Here is a 25,780-nt window from a genome sequence, read left to right on the forward strand (position 1 = left end):
TTCCTAGATCCAGAAGCTGATAATAAATTCATCTGCAGAAATGAATCCAGAAAAGGACACCTAAGTCACTCCCAAGTAATCATGGAGTGCCCACCGTCACCTAGGACATTTTGAAACATCTAACCAGGCATGCTAAAGAACTTTTACAAAATACAGAAATGCTTGTAAACCCCTAAAAATTTGTTTCTCTCTATGCTTGCTCTTTACCTTCCAGTACAACCACCTAACCAACTTCCTATTTGTTAATCTTTACTAAAACAAAGAAAAGGGTGATGTAGGGTATCACCCATCTAACCTTGAACCCTCTATGACTTGGATTGAGGAACTTTAGTTGAAAAGCCCTTGTTGTCTCTTGGATACAAACAACAAGAAACTGTGTGAATGAGTGACCTTTGTGCAAACACAGAGGAATACATGTGAGCAGGCTATAGAAAATTAATTTAGAGGTTTTAGATTGTCCCTTCCTTCATGCTTGTTAATTAGCAAAAGAAAAAGAACGTACTGACCCAAATTAGCCCTTTCTCCATGTCAGCAAAATGGCCATTAATCACTTTCCCCTTATCACCTGATCTCCCTCCCTTGTATCCTGTTACCTCTGTTCTGCTTCTGATCAATAAAACCTAAGGGAGAAGGAAATTCAGCAGGTCTTCTTTTCTTCCATTGACAGGCATGCCCCTCTCACTACTGACATAAGTTTGTGTCTTCAGTAGGTTTTTTTCCAAGAAACACTGGTAGTTCCCAGCAGGCTGAAGTACTACAATTATTATTTAAAAAACTAAATAGAATTGTTAAAAAAGGAAAGAACTTCAACATAATAAAAGCCATATATGACAAACTATCAGCTAATATCATAACAAATGGTGAAAAATGAAGACTTTTCCCCTAAAATCAGGCACAAGACAAAGCTCCCATTCTGTCCATTCTTATTCATCGTAATTCTGGAAATTTTAGCCAGAGCAATCAGGCAATAAAAAAGATAAAAGGCTTCCATATCTGGAAAGAAGAAGTAAAGGTATCACTTTTTGCAGGTGACATAATTCTATATATAGAAAACCTCAAGAATTCCACCACAAAGCTATTAGAAACAATAAACCAATACAGTAAAGAAGCAGGATACAAAATCAATGTACAAAAATATGTTGCTTTCCTGTACACCAGGGCTTCCCAAACTTTTTACACAAGGGGGCCAGTTCACTGTCCCTCAGACCGTTGGAGGGCCGCCACATACAGTGCTCCTCTCACTGACCACCAATGAAAGAGGTGCCCCTTCCGGAAGTGTGGTGGGAGGCCAGATAAATGGCCTCAGGGGGCCGCATGCGGCCCATGGGTCGCAGTTTAGGGACGCCTGTTGTACACCAACAATAAAACTTCAGAAAATGTACTAAAAAGTAAAAAAAAATTCCTTTTACATTTGCAAAAATGTAAAATACTTGGGAATAAACTGAATGAAGGATGTGAAGGACCTCTGTACTGAAAACAACAAATCTTTATTGAAGGAAATTGAAAACACACAATGAAATAAAAAAATATTCCATGTTCATGTATTGTAAGAATCAACATTTTTTAAATGGCCATATCACCCAAAGCAATATACAAATTTAATGCAATGCCTATTAGAATCCCAATGCCACTCTTAAAATAAATAAAACAAAACATCATTGGTTTTATGGAAACATTTTTTTAAAAAAACGAAATAACCAAAGTAATCATGAGAAAAAAACAATGAAGCTGGAGGTATCACATACATGACTTTAAATGATACTACAAAACAGCATGATATTAGCAGAAAAACAGACATACAGACCAATGGAACAAAATTGAAAGCCTCAAAATAAAACTAAATAATCTTTGATAAGGGTGCCAAAAACACACAATGGAGAAAAAAAAGCCTCTTCAATAAATGGTGCTGGAACCCTGGGTGGTTGCCCCAGATGGGCAGAGCATCAGTTCCAGATGGGAGTGGTCAGGGGGATCCTGGTTATGGTGCACATGGCTATCTGTCCCTCTGTCTCCCCGCCTCTCACTTGGAAAATTAATAAATAAACAAATGGTGCTGGGAAAATTGGAAAGCCACATGCAAAAAAAAAAAAAAGAAATTTAACTACACTTTGTTCCCCTACACAAAAATTATTTCAAAAAGGATCAAAGACCTAAATATAGATATAATATCTGAAACAATAAATTACATAGAAGAAAACATAGGTACTAAACTCATGGACCTTGGCCATATAGAACAATTTATAAATTTGACCCCAAAGGCAAGGGAAGTTAGGGGAACAATAAATAAATAGGAATATATCAAACTAAAAAGTTTCTGCACAGCAAAAGAAACTGACAACAAAACAAATAGAAAGTCAAACAAATGGGAGATGATATTTACAAATAACAGCTCCAATAAAGGATTAACATCTAAAGTATATAAACAACTCACAAAGTTGACCAACAAACAACCAAACAATCTAATTAAAAAGTGGTGAGATGGCCATTGCTGGTTGGCTCAGCGGTAGAGCATTGGCTCAGCATGTGGAAGTCCCAGGTTCGATTCCTGGTCAGGGCACATGGGAGAAGTGCCCATCTGCTTCTCCATCCTTCCCCACTCCTTTCTCTCTATCTCTCTCTTCCCTTCCTGCAGCGGGGGCTTCATTGGAGCAAAGTTGGCCTGGGTGCTGAGAACGGCTCCATGGCCTTCACCTCAGGTGCTGTATTGGCTCCAGCAGCAATGGAGTGATGCCCCAGATGGACAGAGAAATGGCCACCCTGGTCGGGGGACATGTGGGAGTCTGTCTGACTGCCTCCCTGCTTCCAACTTCGAAAAAAGAAAAATAGTGGTGAGAGGACCTGAACATACATTTTTCCCAAGAAGATATACAAATGGCCAATAGATATATGAAAAAATGCTCATCTTCACTAGTTATTAGAGAAATACAAATCAAAACTATAATGAGATACTACTTTACTCCTGTTAGATTGGCTGTTATCAACAAGACAGGAAATAACAAGTGTTGGAAAGGCTGTGGAGAAAAAGGAACCCTCATTCACTACTGGCAGGAATGCAAATTAATATAACCAGTATGGAAGAAAGTATGGTGGTTCCTCAAAAAAATAAGAATAGAACTACCATATGACCCAGCCATCCCTCTACTGGGTACCTACCCCTAAATTTCAAAAACATTAGTACATAAAGACACATGCACCCCCAAGTTCATTGGAGCATTATTCACAGCGACCAAGAAATGGAAAAAAAAACCAAAATGTCCTTCAGTAGAGGATTGGATAGAGAATATGGGGTACATATATGGGTTAGGGTTAGGGTTAGGGTTAGGGTCAGGGTTACTACTCAGCCATAAGAAATTCCAATCATGGCAACATGGATTGACTTTGAGAACAATATAGTGAGTGAAATATGTAAATCAGAAAAACCTTAGAACTATATGATTTTGTACATAAGTAGGATATAAAACTTAGACACATGGACATAGATAAAATTGAAGTGATTATCAGAGAAGGTGGCAGTGGGGTTAGGTTATGGGGGAGAGGAGTAAAGAGGGACAAATGTACAGTGACAGAAGATGATTTGACTTTTGGTGATGGGTATATAACATAACCAACCCTTCAAATGCTATAGAAATTTTTACCTAAAACCTATGTACTCATTGAGTAATGTCACTGCATTAAATATAATTTTTTCAATAGAATTTTAATAAATTTCTATTCAAGATTATTACTGACTTCCCAGATCTCAGAGAACCAATTATAGTTTATGTCTTTTTGGACAAATTAGTAAGCTTTTTCCTCAAAAATGACCAATCTGTTTAATAAAGTAAGATTTTAGTTCATTTGAGACATTAATATTAGTTTATTAAATCAACCATTAATTATAACTTGACATAAAATAAAATTTTGAAACATAAGAAAATACATTACAAGATATTCTAAATTATGAAAATAACATTCATATTATATACATTGTTTGTTATTTTCTTTAGAAGGGAGACTTTCTTGAAGCAATTAATGACCAATTACACACATACACACTATTTATATAATGTGCTTTTATTATTTTTTTTTTTACTGACAAAGTCTTGTCTCTTGAAATAGTGTTTGGCAAATAAGAAGTATTCTATAAGTATTGTTGAGTGAGCAAATCATTTGGTCTAACATAATAATTGTAACAATAAATCTGTAAATAGGAGTACATTTCACCTTGAATAAGTAGAATTACAAGGAGAGAAAGGACCTAGATTATTTTTTCTTGTTATCAATACATGTGCTAAATCATATTTAAAATTTTTTTTATTTTATTATTTATTCATGCATTCAACATGTTTTTGGAAGTTCTATTATGTGCAATGCATTGAGCTGTTTCTGCAGCAAATTTCAAGTAATTCACTTTTGATATAGTCTGGCTGATTCAAATAATTTGAGTTTTAGTAACTCTACCTTTATAATAATGAAGCAAAACCAAAGCTTGAAAAGCTCATATTTAGAATTTTCCTAAGAAATAAAAAGGAATCATACCTTTTCAATAATTTCTGGGTCATACCCATTCAATGGTTTCTCATTGTTCAATTGCTACTGAAGCTCTAAACAAGGTCTTAAATAGAAACACTTGTGCGTAAAGAGAAAGCTAACTTGTGTATATCCTGTTAAACTTTGTGATGTAAAGAAAAATACCTTAAATGTTAAGAAATATTAATGAGTGTTAAAAACTAAATGAACTTTCTGCTCAACAAACACTCAACCAGAAAATTATATCAAAATAACACTTTAACCAGTATTCTGGTTGTTCTAGGTTTTGCTATAATGAAATCTTGAAGAGAGAAAAAAATTATAATATTTTAAATGTATAATGATATCATGACAATTCTTATGTAGCAATTCTGAGTAAATTTCTGAACTATCTATGAAGGGACCACATAGATTATTCCAAATTCTATGCCAAAGACAGTATGTAAACCCTTTAGTATTATTACTTATCATTCCTCTGCTATTGTGTTAAGAATCTGTCATAAATAGCTTTGTGTTTCACTAGAGAAACAACAGAGTGATAGTACAATCAGCAAACTTTAATAAATCTGTTAGTGTGCTATTTTATAGTCAGTATAAATATTAATATGCAATCTACAAGTCTTAATATCTAATACAAGACTTTTAATCAGTTATCAAACAAGACTAGGAATATCTCCAGAAAAAAAATTATAGCATTTATACATACTTACTACCATGTGTTCAAACTATGGTCAGAAAACATACTTGATGTAATTGCTGCACAGAGACATGTCTAAAACCCAATGACAAGTGCCCTTATAAGAGACAGAGGCATGAACAAAGAGGGGAAGCCCATGCGGAAACAGTTTGGTGTGATGCATACCAGGGAGTGCCTGGAACCTGGACCAGAAACATGAAGAGACAAGGAAGGATTCTCCCCTAGATCATTCAGAGGGGCCATGGCCCTGCTAACATGGTGAGTTTGAACTTCTGGCATCCAGAAATGTGAGTATAAGTTTTTGTGTGTTAAGTCACCAGGTTTGTGGTAATTGGCCAAGTAACCACTAACACAGTCACCAAATCAAATGTGTATCACTTCTAAGACAACTCAAAAAGAGTATTATGAATTCAAGTGCATTCCACTAAAATTCATATATTGAAGCCCTAGTAATGTGACTTTATTTGTAGATAAGGCCTTTAAAGAAGTAATTAATTTAAAATGAGATCATTAGGATTGGCTTTAGCCCAATTTTACTTGTATCTTTATATGAACAAGTGATTAGAACACCAGGGACCAGAACATACAGATACAGAGGAATTATCATGTAAATAAGCAAGAGGGTAGCCATCTACAAGAGGGAAATGAGGCTAAGAAAAACTAATACTATTGGCAACTTAATCTTTGACTGTTAACCTCAGTTAACACAAGGTGAACATTATCATTCTCTTTAATCTATCACATTACCTGCCTTCAATTACACTACCCTGTTTTCTACATTAACACTGAGATTCTCTTGTTCACCATTTGTCTGTCTGTTTCCTCCTGCCCTACTTCACATCCCGGCTCAGTATTTTAATAAAATTCCAGGGACACAGGGATGATATTTTTTAACTGCATCTAAATACCTATCAAGTGGTCAATAAATATTTGTAGAGTGAATCTATTCTAATGATTCTTAAATCAAGGATGTATACTAATCCCTTCCCATCTCTGTGTACCTTGTAAATTGTCCCCAGATTATTCTGTTAAACATGTCCCTGGCTTTCTTCTTTAAAGCAATTTTTACCTCCTTGGAATCTCTAAACATGAGCCATGATTACCCAGACATGCCCTCTTTGTCTCAACTTGCTTTCAACTTGATTATGTTTTATATCCACCTCCAAGAAGGCTAGATTCCTTTTCAAGGATTCTGAAAGCCATTTCTGACCCTTCTAAAATTGCTGTTGGTACATTCTGTTCTTAAAAATTTGATGTCTCTTCTAAACTTTGTGTACATATCATATCAGTAAACATTTTTGAATGGGTATTGTTAAATTGCTTTCCAAATTCCTCTTCCTAAAGTAGTACTGGCCGATAAAAAAGCAATATTAAGCTAAAAATCTCAACTCCAGGCTGTGTTTTCTTACATAAAAGCAAAACACCTAAAGTAAAAAGAGACAAAAAACACCCCAAAACATAACATTCTATTATTTTTAACACCAATATATGCAAATTTCTGCCAACACTGCTTATCCCACTGAGATTAAATCCATTTACTATTGTTATAAGAGATAAATTAAGTCTCCTCCCAAAACGTGACTTAGGGAAAGCATGATATGTGTAATGGCTGGACACAACAACAGTACATGAGACATAGTTGGCCCAAGTGGGCAAGCAAGCATGCCAAAGCTCAGGTGGCATCCAGCCATCCGTTGTTTAGAAAACTAAGTTTAATTTGAATTATTTGATTACTGAATTTTGTGATATTGCATTTTTCAGTGAATTGTGGAGGATGGAGAGAGCTTAGCTCAAGAAGATTGAATTGTAAAAATATTTGCTCTCTGATTTAAAATTTCAAAGTAACCTTTATTAAAAATTCTCAATGTTAAACCTATCACATTTTCTACCCTGAACTGCTGATTGAATCAATATGAAGATGAACTTTGCTTTCCTCTTCCCTTCAGTTTATGCTGTCCATTTTCAGGGTATATTGAACATTCCTAAAATTTACAATAGAAATGTCACAATAACTGGGAAGAAAGTGTGGGTTTTCAATAGACCACCAACACATGTTCTTGATTCAGAAACCCCAGAGAGCCTTTGTCTTCAAAGTAGTTTTTCTCTGCATATAAACCCCATTTGTGCATATACAATTTTGATTTCATTATAAAAGGAAATGTTTCAATTGGCTCTGATTTCCTTCTGACTTTTCTATCCCCTTTTCTTAACATTCTTCGTTCCTATCTTGCAGCCTTCAGGAGTGCCCAAACTAGGAAAGTGCTTTGCTTATATTGCAGAGATGGGGTTGAGAATAAAACTGTTTTCCAGTTCTGAAACTCCTCATTTATAAGGAAGGAAATGAAATCTTCTCACAAGGGTAGTTGAATAGATTGCTAAATTTGCCTTGTGTTCTTGGGTTTAATGTATGGAACTGTGCATAATTACTTAGAACAGTATTCACATGTTGCTATGCTAGTGAAACTAGTATTGCCAAACTTATCATAGGCTGTTATAGGTTGAGATATTGGTACTATCACAGAGAAATCCATATTTAATAAGATGAACTATGAATTTTGTAATTTTTATTGAGCCTTTGGGGGAAATCTTTCTTTTTTTTTTTTTTTTTTTGTATTTTTCTGAAGCTGGAAACGGGGAGAGACAGACAGATTCCCGCATGCACCCAACCGGGATCCACCCGGCACGCCCACCAGGGGGCGATGCTCTGCCCCTCCAGGGTGTCGCTCTGCTGCAACCAGAGCCACTCTAGCGCCTGGGGCAGAGGCCAAGGAGCCATCCCCAGAGCCCGGGCCATCTTTGCTCCAATGGAGCCTTGGCTGCGGGAGGGGAAGAGAGAGACAGAGAGGAAGGAGGGGGGGGGATGGAGAAGCAAATGGGCGCTTCTCCTATGTGCCCTGGCTGGGAATCGAACCCGGGTCCCCCGCACGCCAGGCCGACACTCTACCGCAGAGCCAACTGGCCAGGGCCCGGAAATCTTTCTTGTTAATAAAAAGATATATCAACATTTTCTAATTAAAATTGTTTTACATTCTAGAGAGAAGTTAAACTTTACCCTCTTATCTGTGTGAAAACTATATATTATTCAGATATTTGAATCTCAAGAACAGAAAAAAAGAATTCAGTTGGTAATCCAGGATCCCAAGGCAGATGTGACCTTTGTAATCATTGCTTCAGCTTATTTTTAAAAATATTTTAGCACTGTTTATAGTTTATTAAATGGGTTAATAACTGCTTGTGGGGGTAAACTGAATAGATTAAAATATTTTTAAACTAACCCAAAACCAGAGCATTTATTCAATTCTCATGACCAACCCACATTAATAGCAGATATATATTTTTTTAAGTTTTATAAACTTTAAAGACATCTTTATTTTTAACTTGCAGAAAAGATAAGATTATATTTTATTATTTAGTTTTTTATATCTGATTAAGATTCCTTTATAGAGGAAAAGCATTGGTATCTAATTCTTAAGTAACACTTCTTAAAATTTTGTAATTTGTTACATTCAACTATTTATTACTAACACAAAGATAATGGCTTTCATTAAATAAATACCTATCATAAGACCATGACCAATTGGCTTAGTGGATTAAGTGTTGGCCCAGCATGCCAATGACTTGGGTTCAATGCCTGGTCAGGGCACACATGAGAAGCAATTATCTGCTTCCTCTCCCCTCTCTCTCCCCCTTTTCTTTCTTTTCCCTTCTGGGAACCAGTGGCTTGATTAGTTTTAGCTTTAGTCCCAGGCACTAGGATAGCTCAGTTGGTCCAAGGCTTAGCTTCAGGCACTGAGGATAGCCCAGTTGATTCAAGTATCAGCCCTAGACAGGGCTGCCAGGTGGATCCCAGTCGGAGTGCATGTGGGAATCTGTCTCTCTATCTCCCCTCCTCTCACTTTAATAAATAAATAAATAAATAATACCTACAATGTTCAGTCATTTCAAACAGGGAATGGATTCCAATAGGTATAATTATCACCAATTTATAGAACAGGCAATAAAACATCAAAGATACTTGTTGATTTAGCCAAAGCTAAAACTATGATCTGAATTTGGGCATCTGAGATTCTAAGGTTTTTTCTCCTGTTGCTTATTTCTAAGGAAAAAATATTTTAAAAAGACAGTTCAATTAGTGTTTACTTGATTGTGTGGGCCTTAATAAAACCACCAAAGTTAAATGTTAACTTGGAGGAAAAAAACTAATATTTACTTACTTAGTAACTGAAGAAAGATGTGCAAAGTTCATTAAGAAAAAAACAATTTTAAAGAAAGATAGTTCGTTAGAAGTATATAAATTTAGATATAAAACTTGAAGAACAAAGGAAAACATAAAACACTATATGTGAAGGAATTTAGAAATGCCATATATTAGTGAATATATTCTCACATTCAGTGGGTTGTCTTTTCATTTTTTTCTTTTATTTTCTTTTTCTTTTTAATTTTAGTGAGAGGAGGGGAGGCAGAGACAGACTCCCAAATGTGCCCTGACCAGGTTCCACCTGGCAAGCCCACTAGGGGCTGATGCTCTGCCCATCTGCCCATCTGGGGCCCTTGTTTTATTGCAACTGGAGCCACCTTTTTGTGCCTGAGATGGGATCCATGGAGCAATTCTCAGTGCCCAGAGCCAACTTGTTCTAATCAAGCCTTGGCTGCAGGAAGGACAGAGAGAGAGAGAGAGAGAGAGAGAGAGAGAGAAGTGAAAGGGGGAGCAGTGGAGAAGCAGATGGGTGCTTCTCCTATGTGTCCTGACCAGGAATTGAATCCGGGAAGTCCACACACTGAGCCGACACTCTACCACTGAGCAAACCAGCCAGGACTTGTCTTTTTATTTTGATATTTTTCTTTGTTGTACAAAAACATTTTAGTTTGCTATAGTACTATTTGTTTATTTTTTGTGCATGTCCCTTGCCCAAGGAGATACATCAGAAAAAAATGTTGCTACAAAAAATGTCTCAGATTTTACTGCCTACATTTTCTTCTAAAATTTTTATGATTTCAAGTCTAATCATTAAGCCTTTAATTCATTTTGAGTTTATTCTTGTGTGTGGTGTCCAGAGGTGATCTGGTTTTACTTTTTATGATAAGAAATTATCATAAATAGGCACTTTTCTAAAGAGGACATACAGACAGCCAATAGACATTTGAAAAGATGATCAATGTCACTAATCATGAGAGAAATGTAAATTGAAACTACAACGAGATTCATGTCACATCTGTCAGAATAGCTAACATCAACAGAAGGGCCATATAAAAAATAAGTTAGGCCTGATTTCATTTACTTTTCTTGGGAATATAAGGAATTTATGACAGTGTTCAGAGGCTCCCTTTGATATAAATATCCCAGAAATTTCAGGATAACTTTTCTAAGAACCAGTGGAAAGCTTTAATAGAGTTTAACACTTCTGAGAGAAACCCCTTACCTTAGGATACTAGTTAACAGGTTTCAATTAGAAGCAAAAAAGTAACCTATCTGTCCTTAGCTGGTATTGGTGACAAGTGCTTTGTGTGCATGTCACATATAGAAAAGAAAGTATTTTTGCCATGTCTACTTCTTGAGATCTATGGAAGGTCTGTTTTATAATCTGATAGGGCACAAATAAGCACATACCACTACCTGAATCTGATTCAAATTGCTCCATAAAAATTTGCATTGAGTCAAGAACACTTGACTTTTCAGAACAACGAAAGCAATAGATATTTTAGCTATTTGAACTATGTAATTTGATTATTTTGGTAACATAGAAACAGCTTATTTCTTAGAAAGAAAACAATATAAAACCATTATAGTAGCAGAAGATAGAGACCCCAAACCTATAGTGACCTAAGAACAGAGTAAAGGTAGAGGGCTATGCTTTCTTTTAAAATTGATAGTAAAGATTACTAGTACCAGAATTAATTAATGAATATTTTGATTAAACAAACCTGAATTTTTTAAGAAATATGAGTACTCCAGCTGTGACAATTAAGAGTGGTGAATGGCTCATTGTACAAGAGTTTCAAATATTTTTTATATTAATTTGTGCTCCAAGAAATATTAGTAACATTTCTTTCTCATCAGTCTAAGTAACTTCCCTCCAAAAATTAATAGTTGTAAACATTCAGAAGTAGGAAGCACAGAGTAAAATCTCATAAATGTATTAATTCACTCTCTTCTAACACAGCCTTATTTTGTCCTCTGTTCTAACCTCTGAGCTGATCTCAGCTCTGCTAGTTTACATTTCACCTAAAAGATCCAAATGAAATTTCATATTTAAATTATCACCACCAGATTCCATGCCAAAGTATACTTTCTAAATCAGGGGTCTCAAACTCGCGGCCCACAGGCCGCATGCGGCCCGCCGAACAATTTTGTGCGGCCCGCAGACTAATCCACGAAGTTCAAAATATTTTGGATAAAATTAAGTAAGCCTAGGGGCCTACTTGTATTTTTCATTTCTCTAGCATCCTAGCTAGATATTAGCTTAGTTAACAGCAGTTGTGATGCGAACTACAGTTTCTGGTCGTTTTGTGACACTGAAAAGTGTTGCGTAACAGTTGCCTTTTGTAGACCTAGTGCGGCCCACCGAACGGCTGTAATCTTGCTCTGCAGCCCACATGCTGAGTTGAGTTTGAGACCCCTGTTCTAAATGTTCCAGTGTAACTTATCCTATAGATGATGCAAAATTTCATACATGATGCAAAATTTCTTTTCTAATCTAATGGTTAAATCATCATAATTTTTTACATAAAAATATCAGCATTTATTTAGAAACCCTGGCAAAGAAACAAAGTACTATTCTAAACTAACAGTATAGGGCTCTGTGATATTGAAAACCAAAAGCAAGTTTTCTTCATTTTTCATCAACACAAAGCATAGTAACGTCTAACCTCTGAATAATGTGAATTTAAATTTATCCATTTAAAAATATTTGTCTGATGATTAGTGACATTGACCATCTTTTCATATGTCTCCTGGCCATCTGTATGTCTAATTTGAAGAAATGTCTATTCAGGTCCTTTGCCTATTATTTATTAAATTGTTTGCTTATTGGTCTTGAGATTTATAAGTTATTCATAAATTTTAGATATTAATTTCTTATCAAATTTATCATGAATATGTTCTGCTAGCCTGTGTGTTGTCTTTTTCTACCAAAATACCAATAGTGTATTTCACAGAACTAAAACAATGTTCCAAAAATTTACACTGCTGACAAAAATTAAAGGATATTTCAAAATGAATATGAAGTGATAAAAAAGGAAGCATTAGCCCTGGCCGGCTGGCTCAGTGGTAGAGCATCGGCCTGGTGTGCAGGAGTCCCGGGTTCGATTCCTAGCCAGGGCACACAGGAGAAGTGCCCATCTGCTTCCCCACCCCTCCCCCTCTCCTTCCTCTCTGTCTCTCTCTTCCCCTCTCGCAGCCAAGGCTCCATTGGAGCAAAGTTGGCCCAGGCGCTGAGGATGGCACTATGGCCTCTGCCTCAGGTGCTAGAATGGCTCTGGTTGCAACAGAGCATCGCCCCAGATGGGCAGAGCATCACCCCCTGCTGGGCATGCAGGGTGGATCCCCCGTTGGGCGTATGTGGGAATCTGTCTAACTGCCTCCCCATTTCCAACTTCAGAAAAATACCAAAAAAAAAAAAAAAAAAAAAGGAAGCATTTGACTTTATTAAACAAGAACATCAGAAAAGCAAATGACAAGTCAAAGAAAGTTGTATTATGCAAATGAGATGCAAAATCAACTTTTATTTCATTGGTGAAAATGCACTATATGAAAGGCTGAAAGTACTGGAGTATCTGCACATTCTCTGACCCCCTAATTTTTGTGAGCAGTGTACATGAAAACACAAAAGACCCCAAATAGACACAGAATCTTGAAAAAGAACAAAATTAGAATTGTGTTACCTAATAGCAAACTATACACAAAGCCATAGCAACCAAAACAACATAATGCTGACATAGAAACAGGCATACATATCAATGAAACAGAATAAAGCATCAAACCATGCTTATATGTTTTTTTTTTAATATTTGACAAAAATGGCAAGAATATACAATAGGGTAAAGACAATAATCTCTTCAATAAATGCTGTTCGAAAACTTGGATAGATTTGTGCAAAAAAATGAAACTAATTCACTCTACACAAGAATAAACTCAAGGGAGTGATGTCAGAGAAATGGTGCATTTTCATCAATGAAATAAAAGTTGGTTTTGCATCTCATTTGCATAATTAAACAACTTTCTTAGAGTTGTCATTTGCTTTTCTGATGTTCTTGTCTAACAAAAAAAATCAGTTCAGAGATATGGCACCGTGAGGGGTGCTCCCAATATCTCCCCTTGAAAATTCAACAACTAAACACAGAGAAAAAAAAATCTCAGGAGCAACTGAAATATACACACACCAGACAAAGGTATGATTAGGTGAAAAGGTGACTGAATATATAATCCACTCTGAAGGAAATAAGACAGAGAATAGGGTATTTCGCTTTCTTCACTGATCTGAGGAAGGAGCACTTTTGTCTAAAGCTGAGAGAAGTGGAGGGTCTGATGCAGCGGGAAAGAGCAGGGCTAGGGTGGATGATCAAGCAGGAGAAAGAACATGCTAGCTTTGCCTGAAATCACAAATGAGGGGTGTGCATGGGTGGCAAGCTGTGCACTCCCTGCTTCATGAACATGGGAAGTGCATTATGCAAGTGGCTCCACCTGGCACCACTGGCATGGGTCCACATGTGTGTGGGCTGGAGGGCTTAGTCCAAGATTATCAGAGATAGACATCTGTGTGGGCTGTTACTGGCATCTTTGTGCATTCCCAGATTTACAACTACCAGCACAAGACGTGCGCAAACGCTGAGATCCCCAGGCCTGGAACTGCCCAGGCGGGGCACTTCCACAGGGCTGATACAGGCTTCAAAACACATCCCTGTAATCCCAGCTCAGACTGAGATCACAGGTGCTATGTGCCTAAATGGGTGGTTACAGACATCTGTGTGCACTGCTGAAGTCATGGGGGTTGGGTGTGCACATGGCTAGTGGTGGGCTACCAAAGAGTGCACAAGGGAGAAGCCTGTGGAGATTAGACCCATGAAGCACTGAGGCATACTAGACATGCCCAGGGGCCCTTAGAAAGGCACTTGATTTGCAATCAGCTCCCAGCCCTGCCTACTCTTACTGGCAGCTCTGGTTGGCACTGCCTTACCCAGGACGGTGCTTTGAGTGGTACTGGAGGAAGGACCTGGCTGCTCTTAGAGCTTCTTGTTTTGCAAGCAGTGGCTGGAGTGAACCTCACAGCTAAGTCCCCAGGCTGCTAGTTCAGGTGGAAAAGATATGGGAAGAGGCACCTGGAAAACTGAGACTCCCACTGTCGAGCCTCCAAGCTCTTACAAGCCCCCCCCCACCAACAAGACTGAGGCCCAGTCTACATCATCGCCACAGCAACACAACAGCAAACTTCTGCCCAAGAGCCTCACAGAAGCAAAACCTGTAGTACAGGGCCACCTGCAAAAAAAAAAAAAAAAAAAAAAAAAAAAGCTACCTCTCAAAACTATTAAAAATTACATTTTTATAACTTTTTTTCTTTTTTTCCCATTTTGGTCAACTTATCTTCTTCCTTTTTAAATATTTTTTCCTTTTGAACTTTATTATCCATAGTTATTACATTTTTTAGTATTGTTTTTAATGATGGTTTCATTCAAAAACTTTTACATTTTTTTCTTTTCTTTTTCTGTCATTTGAAAAATTATTAATTTTTGGATTTATATTTTTCTTTGTGGCATTTTGCAAATTTTTACTTCATTTTTTATCTCTTTTGTATTCTTTCCTCAGTTCTGGCTTCTTGTTCTCTGTAGTTTTTGTTCCACTTATTATAGAATTTTCATTTTCCACTGTATCTTTCAATCCTTATTTTATTTTTAATTATCTTTTATTAGTGTTATTAACAATACCACTCTCAAATGCCATTAATGAAAAAGAAATCAAACATCATAAATACAAAAGACTGAGATATGGCTCAGATAGATGATGAAAAATCTCTAGAAAAAAAATTTTAACTGCTTGGAAACCTTAAAGTTAAATAACAGAGATTTAAACATTGAAGTCCTAAAAATACTCAAGAAAATATAAGAAAGCACAGAAAGGCAATTTAGAGAGCTCATAAGACAATTTAATGAACAAAAAGAATACTTCACCCAGAAAATTGAAACTATAAAAAGGAATCAAACAGAGATGGAAAAACTCAATACATGAACTAAAACATGAGCTACAAGCTTAGCAAATTGAACAGAGGAGAAAATTAGTGACATAGAAGACAGGTAACTAGAGATACTACAGAAAGAAGAGGAGACGCACAAATTTTAAAAAATGAGAAAGTCCTAAAAGAGTTGTCTGACTACATCAGAAAGAGCAACATAAAAATAATGGGTATATCAGAAGGAGAAGAGAGATAAAATGGAATAGAGAACATATTCAAACAAATAATGGACAAGAACTTCCCAAGCCTATAAAAGAATTAGAGCCTCCAATCCAAGAGGTAAACAGACCAACGAGTTACCTTAACCCAAAAAGACCTACTCCAAGACACACTGTAATGAAATTATCACAAACCAATGCCAAAAAAAAAAATTCTCAAGGCAGCCAGGGAAAAGAAGAACATAACTTAAAAAAGAAGTCCCATTAGACTATCATCTGATTTCTCAGCAGAAACTCTACAAACCAAAAGAGAGTGGACCCCAATATTTAAAGTACTGAAAGAGAGGAACTTCCAGCCAAGAATACTATATTCATCAAAGCTATCCTTCAAATATGAAGAGGAAATAAAAACATTCACAGATATAGAAAAAATGAGAAAATTTATCACCAGAAAACTCCCACTTCAGGAAATGCTAAAGGGGGTTATTTGACCAGATACAAAGAACAGAACAGAACAAAACAAAATTACAAGTAAAGGCTCCAACAAGATCACAATATAATCAAGATTAATCTGTGACAACAAAAAACAAAAAAAGGGGAGAGGACAAAGATTAACAGTAGTAAAGAAGGATAGACGGCAGAAGCATTCATGAGATAATGTATTACAACGAATATGATATATATCTTTTTTATTACCTAATGCTAACCACCCCTGATAAAAGCACTACAGAAACACACGTCTTAAAAAAAAAAAAGAAGATAAAGAGAAAAGAAGTATGGAATACAACCAAACATAAACAAATGAGAGAAAAATAAAAGAGAAGAACCAAACAACATGCAGAGCCATATATAAAATGGCAATAGGAAACCCTCAACTGTCAATAATTGCATTAAATGTAAATGGACTGAACTCCCCAACAAAAACACACAGAGCACCAGAGTGGATCAAAAAAGAAAATCCAACTCTATGCTGCCTTCAAGAAACACATCTAAGCTACAAGGATAAAAACAAATTCAAAGTGAAAGGCTGGAAAACAATTCTTCAAACAAATAATATCCAGAGAAAAGCAGGGGTAGCCATAATCATATATAACAATGATGCCTAAAAGACAGTAAAGGTAATCACAGACAAAGATGATCATTTCATAATGATAAAGGGGACACTGAATCAAGAAGACATACCACTTCTTAATATATATGCACCAACCACGGAGCACCAAAGTGTATATAATACATCTACTAACTGATTTAAAAATAAAAACCGACAAAAATACAATTATACTTGGAGACCTCACTACACCACTGAAGGCTCTAGATCATCCATCCAAACAAAAAATCAATAAATAAGTATTGGCCTTAAACAAAACACTAGAACAACTGGATATGATAGACATCTACAGGACATTTCACCCCAAAATGTCAGAGTATATATTTTTCTCCAGTGTACATGGAACAGTCTCAAGAATTGACCATATGTTGGGCCACAAAACTAACATCAACAAGTTCAGAAATTATACCAAGAATATCTCTGACCACAAAGCTCTGAAACTAGAATTCAACTGTAAAACAAAAGTAAACAAAGCCACAAAAATGCAGAAATTAAAAAACATATGCCTAAAAACTGAGTGGGTCAAAGACAAAATAATAGCAGAGATCAAAAGATATATACAGACAAACGAAAATGACAATAGAACATATCAGAATCTCTGGGATGTAGCAAAAGCAATAATAAGGGGGAAGTTCATATCACTATAGGCTTATATGAACAAACAAGAAAGAGACCAAGTAAACAACTTAACATCACATCTTAAGGTATTAGACAAAGAACAAAAGACACCCAAAACCAGCAAAAGAAAGGAAATAATAAATATCAGAGCAGAAATAAATGAAATAGAGAACAAAAAAATATAGAAAAAAAATCAACCAAACAAGAAGCTAGTTCTTTGAAAAGATATCAACAAAATTGACAAACCATGGCAAGAATGACTAAGGAAAAAAGAGGAAGAACCAATATAAACAAAATCCAAAAAGAAAGAGGAGAAATCACCACAGATATCATAAATAAAAGAATTATCGGCCCTGGCCAGTTGGCTCAGTGGTAGAGCATCGACCTGGCGTGTGGAAGTCCCGGGTTCAATTCCTGGCCAGGGCACACAGGAGAGGCACCCATCTGCTTCTCTACCCATCCCCCCTCCTTTCTCTCTGTCTCTCTCTTCCCCTCCCACAGCCAAAGCTCCATTGGAGCAAAAGGATGGCCCGGGCACTGGGGATGGCTCCTTGGCCTCTGCCCCAGGTGCTAGAGTGGCTCTGGTTGCGACAGAGCAATGCCCTGGATGGGCAGAGCATCGCCCCCTGGTGGGCATGCCAGGTGGATCCCAGTCGGGTGCATGCGGGAGTCTGTCTGACTGCCTCCCCATTTCCAGCTTCAGAAAAATACAAAAAAAGAAAAAAATAAAAGAAATAAAAAGAATTATCATAGAATACTATGTAAAACTATATGCCACCAAATTTAACAATCTAGAAGAAATGGAAAAATTATAGAACAATACAATCTTTCTAGACTGAGTGATGAAGAAGTAGATAGCCTAAACAGACCCATAAGCAAGGAGGAAATAAAAACAACTATAAAAAACCTCCCCAAAAATAAAAGTACAGGGCCAGACGGCTATACTAGTAAATTCTATCAAACATTCAAAGAAGACTTGGTTCCTATTGTATTGGACTTAAAGGCTTCCAAAAAATTGAAGAAGCAACACTTCCAAACACATTTGATGAGGCCAACCTAACTCTCATTTCAAAACCTAGCAAGGACAACACAAAAAAGAAAACTATGGACCAATATCTCTAATGTATACAGATGCAAAAATCCCAAACAAAATACTAGCAAATCAAATACAACAACGCATTAAAAAAAGAATTCATCATGATTAAGTGGGACTCATCCCAGAATCACAAAGATGGTTCAACATACATAAAATAGTTAACATAATACACCATATCAACAAAACAAAAACCAAAAACCATATGATCCTATCATTAGATGCAGAAAGACATTTAATAAAATACAACATCATTTTATGGTTAAAACACTCAACAAATGGATGTAGAAGGAAAATATCTCAACATAATAGAGACCATTTGTGACAAACCATCAGCTAACATCATATTAAATGGTACAAAGATAAAAACTTTTCCTATAAAATGAGGAGCAAGTCAAGGTTGCCCACTCTTTCCACTCTTATTCAATGCAGTGCTGGAAGTTCTAGCCAGAGCATTCAGACAAGAGTAAGATATAAAAGGCATTCATATTAGGAAAGAAAAAGTAAAGGTTTCACTTTTTGCAGATGATATGATCTTGTACATTGAAAACCCAAAGACTTCACAAAAAGACTATTAGAAACAATAAACCAATACAATAAGGTCACAGGATACAAAATTAATATACAGAAATCTATTGCCTTTTATATGCCAAAAATAAAACTTCAGAAAATGAACTCAAAAAAATAATCCCTTTTATAGTTGCAACAACAAAAAAATTGAGTACTTAGGAATAAACATAACAAAAAATGTAAAGTACCTATATAATGAAAACTACAAAGTATTGTTAAGGGAAATCAAAAAAGATACAATGAAATGAAAAAAAATATTCCTTGTTCTGGGACAGGAAGAATAAATATAGTTAAAATGAGGATTTTACCCAAAGCAATATACAAGTTTAATGCAATTCACATCAAAATTCCAATGTCATTTTTTAAAGAAATGGAACAAAAAATCATCAGGTTTATATGGAACTATAAAAAACCCTGAATAACCAAAGTAATCCTAAGGAAAAAGAACAAAGCAGGGAGCATTACAATTTCTGACTTCAAATTATATTATACAGCCATGGTTATCAAAACAGCATGGTATTTCCAGAAAAATAGACACTCAGACCAATGGCACAGAATAGAGAACCAAGAAATAAAACCACATATATATGGTAAAATAATCTTTGATAAAAAAATCCAAAAACACACAATGGAGAAAAGAAAGCCTCTTTAATAAATAATGCTGAGAAAACTGGAGAGCCATGTGCAAAAGAATAAAACTTGACTATAGTTTGTCTCCTTGCACAAAAATTAATTAAAAATGAATCAAAGACCAAAGTATAAAATCTAAAACAATAAATTACATAAAAGAAAACATAGGTACTAAACTCATGGACCTTAAACATAAAGAACATTTTATAAATTTGACTCCAAAGGCAAAGGAAGTAAAGGCAAAGATAAATAAGTGGAACTACAGCAGACTAAGTAGCTTTTGCACAGCAAAAGAAACTGACAACAAAACAGACAGCCAACTAAATGGGAGATATTTTCAAACAACAGTTCAGATAAGGTAATAATATCCAAAATATATAAAGAATTAACAAAACTCAACAACAAACAAGCAAACAATCCAATAAAAAAAATGGGAAGAGGACATGAACAGACACTTCTTCCATGAAGAAATACAAATGGCCAATAGATAATGAAAAAATTCTCATCTTCACTTGCTATTAGAGATATGCAAATAAAAACTACAATGAGATACCACCTCACACCAGTTAGATTAGCTATTATCAACAAGACAGGAAATAACAAGTGTTGGAGAGGCTGTGGAGGTGGGAAAGTAAAGTAGTACAACCATTATGGAAGAAATTATGGTGGTTCCTCAAAAAATTAAGAATAGAACTGCCATATGACCCAGCAATCTCTCTAATGGGTATATACCCCAAAAACTCAAAAACATTAATACACAAATTCACATGCAGCCCCATGTTCATCGCAGCATTGTTCACAGTGGCCAAGACATAGAAACAGCCAAAAAGCCCTTCAATAGAAGATTGGATAAAGAAGATGTGGAATACTACTCAGCCATAAGAAATGATGACATAGGATCATTTATGACAACATGGATGGACTTTGATAACATTATATTGAGTGAAATAAGTAAATCAGAAAAAACTGAGAACTGTATGATTCCATACATAGGTGGGACACAAAATTGACTCTTGGACATGGAAAAGAATGCAGTCGTTACCAGGGGGAGGGGACAGGAGGAGATGGAGGTGGTGGGGAAAGGGGAGGGGTGTAAAGAAAAACAAATAAAAGGTAATAAAGGACAAGTTGGTGGGTATGCAACATAATCAAATGTCAAAATGATCAGGAGATGTTTTTTCTGAATCTATGTACTTTAATTGATCAATGTCACCCTGATAAAATTAATTGTCTAAATAAAATTTTAAAAATAAATAAAAGATTAAACTCAAAATGGATTAAAGACTAAATATTAGACACAAAACTATAAAAATCCTAGAAGAAAACATAGGCAGTAAAATCTCAGACATTTCTTGTAAAAATATTCTTTCAGCTATATCTCCTCAGGCAACAGAAACAAGAGAAAAGATAAACAAATGTTACTACATTAGATAACCTTACCCTTTTTTGCAATAGGTTTTTTGGTCACCTTCCAATAACTTGCCTACCCCACACCCTTTTTCCTTTGCTTTAGATGAAGATAATATTTAATCTCACTTGTATTAGGTTTTAGCTATCTCTATTAAGTTACTCATCCCTGAGTTCCTCCCATATATATATCAGATACATATTCATAAATTTCTATTTGTTTTTCTTTTGTTAATTTTGTTTTTGTTAAAGGCCACAGCTAAAGACCTAGAAAAGTATAAAAAAATATACTGCTCACAAAAATTAGGGGATATTTCAAAGTAAATATGAAGTGATACAAAAAAAGCTTTTGACGTTTTTATTCAATAAGAACATCAGAAAAGCAAATGACAAGTCAAAGAAAAGTTATTGGATTATGCAAATGAGATGCAAAACCTACTTTTATTTCATTGGTGAAAATGCACTATACAAAGGCTGAAAGTATACTAGAGTATCTGTACACTTCTTGATCTTGAAAGTGCACATCTTGCAATTTCCCAGTCCTTGCGATTCCCCTGCAACACAATTTGCTGGAATGCAAAGCCTGGAGAGCTATAGGACACCTTGATGCTGGTCAAACACAGACAGTAGTGGCAACAGCACTTGGAACATCCCAAAGCATGATTATCAGATTGTGGAATCATTTCCAAGAGACTGGCACAGTACAAAGAAGACAAGGACAGGGCCACCCATCTGCCACAACAGCAAGAGATGACCACTACTTGACCTTATTGGCAAGAAGGTACAGGCACAGCAATGCAACAGAACTGCGAGGACAGTATCTTACTGTCACTAGATGATGGATATGCACCCTGACCATATGAAATTGGCTCCATTATGTTGGACTACGTGCCTGGCAACCAATGTTATGCATTTTATTATCTGCTGAACACCGTAGAACCTGTGGTAAGGTGGGCTGATGAGCATTGTCACTGAACCCATGATGAGTGGTCAACTGTCTTCTTCTCTGATGAGTCATGGTTCAGTCTGCAGCCTAACAATCAACTTGTCCTGATCTGATATGAATGAGGAACATGGGAAAATCCACATTTCATGCAAGAAAGGGACTCCTTCAGTGGTGGTGGATCATGCTGTGGGCTGGCATCAGCATTGGTGGTTGTACCAACCTCCACATTATCAGAAGCAGATTGCTGACTGCTGTCAGTTATCAAGATGAAGTCCTGCACCCTATAGTCATACCCTATGCTGGTGCAGTTGGAAACTACTTTCTTTTCATGGATGATAATGCAAGACCCCACTGTGCATATCTCATCAACAACATGCTTCAGGAGGCAGGAATCAAACACATGGACTGTTCTTCACATTATCCAGACCTGGATCCCATTGAACATGCTTGGGATGCACTGGGAAGATGTCTGGCAAACCACCCAATGCCTCTCACAACACTTCTTGAGCTGGAAGTTGCCCTGGAGCAAGTGTGGCAGAGGACCCCACAAGAACTGCTGTACAATCTGATCTTGTCCATGCCCCATCACTGTCAGTGTGGTTTGGCAGTGTTAGGTGACCATACACCCTATTGAACAGTCAATGTGTGGCACTCTCATCCAGTTTGACATGTTTTTGTTCACCTCCACCAATATGTCACTTCCTATTCAATCACAATAATTGAGTTTGCATATCATTTGAATAAGTAAAAAACTTTCTTTGACTTGTCATTTGCTTTTCTGATGTTCTTATTTAATTAAAAAATGCTTTTTTATCATTCATATTCATTTAAAAATATTCCCTAATTTTTGTAAGCAGTATATTTTTTCCCTTCTTTACAACATAAAATTAAGTAATATGAAATTTGGTAACCATTAAGTTTATTAACAAGACAATAATTTTCATTTTAAGCTCCAATAGGATGTGATTTCCTAAACAGTCATATATTGTAGGCCAGCTTACTTTATAGCAAGAACAATAGACTATTATAAGGTCTGTATGTTGAAACTAATCACATATTTCTCTCTCAGAGTCAAGTGGTTTTTAATAACTGATTGTCTGTTATTGGGGATCCAGCCACCATTTTTAACCAGGCCTCTGATTTTTATACATGCCAGTGTTCACAATAATGAAAAAATGTGGTTTAGTATACTGTTAAACTTAGCCATAATCCTAGTAGATGGCTTCCACTAGAAGTTAGCAACATGTCTGGCTCACACACACACACACACACACACACACACACACAAATTCTTTATTGTTTTTTTTTACCAAGTTTTCTAATTATATCATGTTCAATTATTTATTACAGAAAGTTGCTTCCAAAATTAATAGACATTACTTGTTAAACACTTTACTATCTTAAACCACATTTAAAATATCTGACAAGTTTATATTTAAACCCAAGTTGCTTTAACATAGAAATATCTAGGCCATGGCCTTTTGGCTCAGTGGATAGGGCATTGACCCAACATGCGAACATCTTGGGTTTGATTACTGGTCAGGGCACACATGAGAGAAGCAAACATCTTCTTTTCTTCCTCTTCCTTTCTCCCTTTTCTCTTCCCCTCTCACAGCCAATGGGTTCAAGCATTGGCCCTGGGCACTGAGGATAGCACAGTTGGTCTGAGTGTCAGCCTCAAGCACTGAGGATAGATCAGTTGATTCAAGTATCAACCCTAGGTGGTGGCTGCCAGGTGGATCTCAGTTGGGGCATACATAGGAATCTCCCTTTCTAACTCCCCTCCTTTCATTTAAAAAACATATATATTATATATATATATATATATATATATATATATATATATATCAGCATTATAATTAATAAAATGTTGCTTTGTGAAATATCCAGCCAAAATATATAAACAAAGACATATGGAAAACTTACGTAAAAGAACTGAAGTGGTCCATATATATAGGGTATTTTCATTCCCAAGAAATACTTGACCTGTGAAGTCACAACATGTGTGGCAGCCCCGGTTGTCATTGCACTAATCACAGTCTCTGTGAGAAGGAATGTAGCACTGCCCAGTTGTAGTGCATACATGGCCACCTAAGAGGACGAAGAAAAATAAAATTTCCTAAGGTTGCTAGATGGATTAATATCTGACACGTTTTCATTTCACACAAACATAAAGAATTGATGTAAAAAGGGTTTTTACAATTTTATATATCCAACCCCTTGAGTTTTCTTGAGAACATTACCAGGCTTCAAGAATCTAACTGTTATTAGAAACAGTAAAAATATTTCAATTAAAATTAACATGTTCTTTTTCCTAAATATTTATTTTTTTCTCTTTTCCTAATTATCCATGTTAGCAAAAAATGCTCAAATCAATAGATGGTAATAAAGGTAATGAAAGGAGACTTGACATGGGGTGATGAACATACAAATGCATTATACAGCTGATGTATAATGGATTGTGCACCTGAAATTGTATATTTTATTAACCAATGTCACCCCAATAAATTCAATAAAAAATATTTTTAGTGACATCAGAGAAATGACAGTGTGAAAGATACTCCTGATCTCTCTCCTTGAAATTTCAACAAACTAAAAAACTACAACACAGAGAAGGAGGCCCAGCTGGGCTTGCAAGTGAATTTGAAAGACTCAAACACTGGATGGATTTAAGGTTTGACTAGATGAAAAGGGAAGTGGAAGGTGGATTCATTTCCGGAAGACTCTGGAAAGGACAAAAGGAGGAAAACCGAGTTTTTCTCTTTCCTCACTGATCTGAGGGAGGAAGGCACTTTTAGTGTGGATTTTGTTTTGGAGCCAAAAGAAGTGAAAAGACTGAAGGGCAAAGGGGAATAAGCTAAGTTAAGGTAGGCATGCAACCAAGAGCAGAAATAGGCCAGTTGCCTAGACTGCCCACATTTCTGTGCTCCACTTGCGATCTCCAGCACTGGATCTAAACATGGTCTGCAGCACTTTTTCTGTCTGCACGAGATTAACCTGTGAAGATTGGACCTATGCGGTAGTGAGACACGTTCGATCTTCATGCATTTGGCCCACAAAGTTTAGCCTGCACGGCGTTTAGGCACGCTCAATCTACAATCGGCTCCCATAGCACTTGAGAAGCTCAGGGTTCCCAGACACTTGGGCACCATCAGCTTGTGGCACATAGCCTCTGCCCTGTCCACAGGCCTCAATTTGAGTGGTATTGTAGGGAGGCCAGGGTGCAGCCACCCCAGCCTCCCAAGTCCAGCATTGTTCCCCTTAATGTGTTAAGAATGGCAGTGGCAGATTCCCCACAGCTGACTCTCTGGGGCCACTCTCTCCTGTGATAGGCAGAGGTGCCCAGTGTTCAATCTCCTGCTCTGTTGGGATGTGGAGAAGGTGTCCAGAGACCTGAAAATGCCATTGCTAAACCCATAAAATTGCAAAGTTCTAACAAGCCATACCCACTAATGTGACTGTGGACCCCTACATCATTATAATAGCAATGCCTCAGTGGAACTCTACCCAAGAATCTTACAGAGTTAAAACTTGTAATACTGCACCACATGCCAGAAAAATGAAAAAGTAACCTCTCAAAACTGAAAAAATACATTTTTATTTTGTTTTTTCTCATTTTTCTTCTTTTCTTGTTCTACTTTTTCTTTTTTACATTTCAACTTCATTATCCTTAGTTTATATATTTTTTATTCTTATTTTTCATGATGATTTTATTTCTGATACTTTTACTTTACTCCTTAATTTTTCCTCTTCTCTTTTCTTATTTCTTATTTTCCCCTCTCATATGAACTTTATTTTTCTTCAAATTATTATACTTTTTA

General features: G+C 36.2%; 1 protein-coding gene across 1 annotated transcript in view; it reads right to left on the reverse strand.

Moving 5' to 3' along the window:
• The window catches only part of SLC26A7 (solute carrier family 26 member 7), a 260,877-nt gene that overhangs the window by 173,647 nt on the left and 61,450 nt on the right, over positions 1-25,780 (reverse strand). Inside the window, exon 4 of the mRNA XM_066264649.1 lies at positions 23,886-24,050. Coding sequence (XP_066120746.1) covers positions 23,886-24,050 — 165 coding nt within the window. The remainder of the gene's footprint in view (positions 1-23,885; positions 24,051-25,780) is intronic.

Source organism: Saccopteryx bilineata, chromosome 3 (genome assembly GCF_036850765.1).
Source record: "Saccopteryx bilineata isolate mSacBil1 chromosome 3, mSacBil1_pri_phased_curated, whole genome shotgun sequence".
In the NCBI taxonomy this organism is placed as follows: Eukaryota; Metazoa; Chordata; class Mammalia; order Chiroptera; family Emballonuridae; genus Saccopteryx; species Saccopteryx bilineata.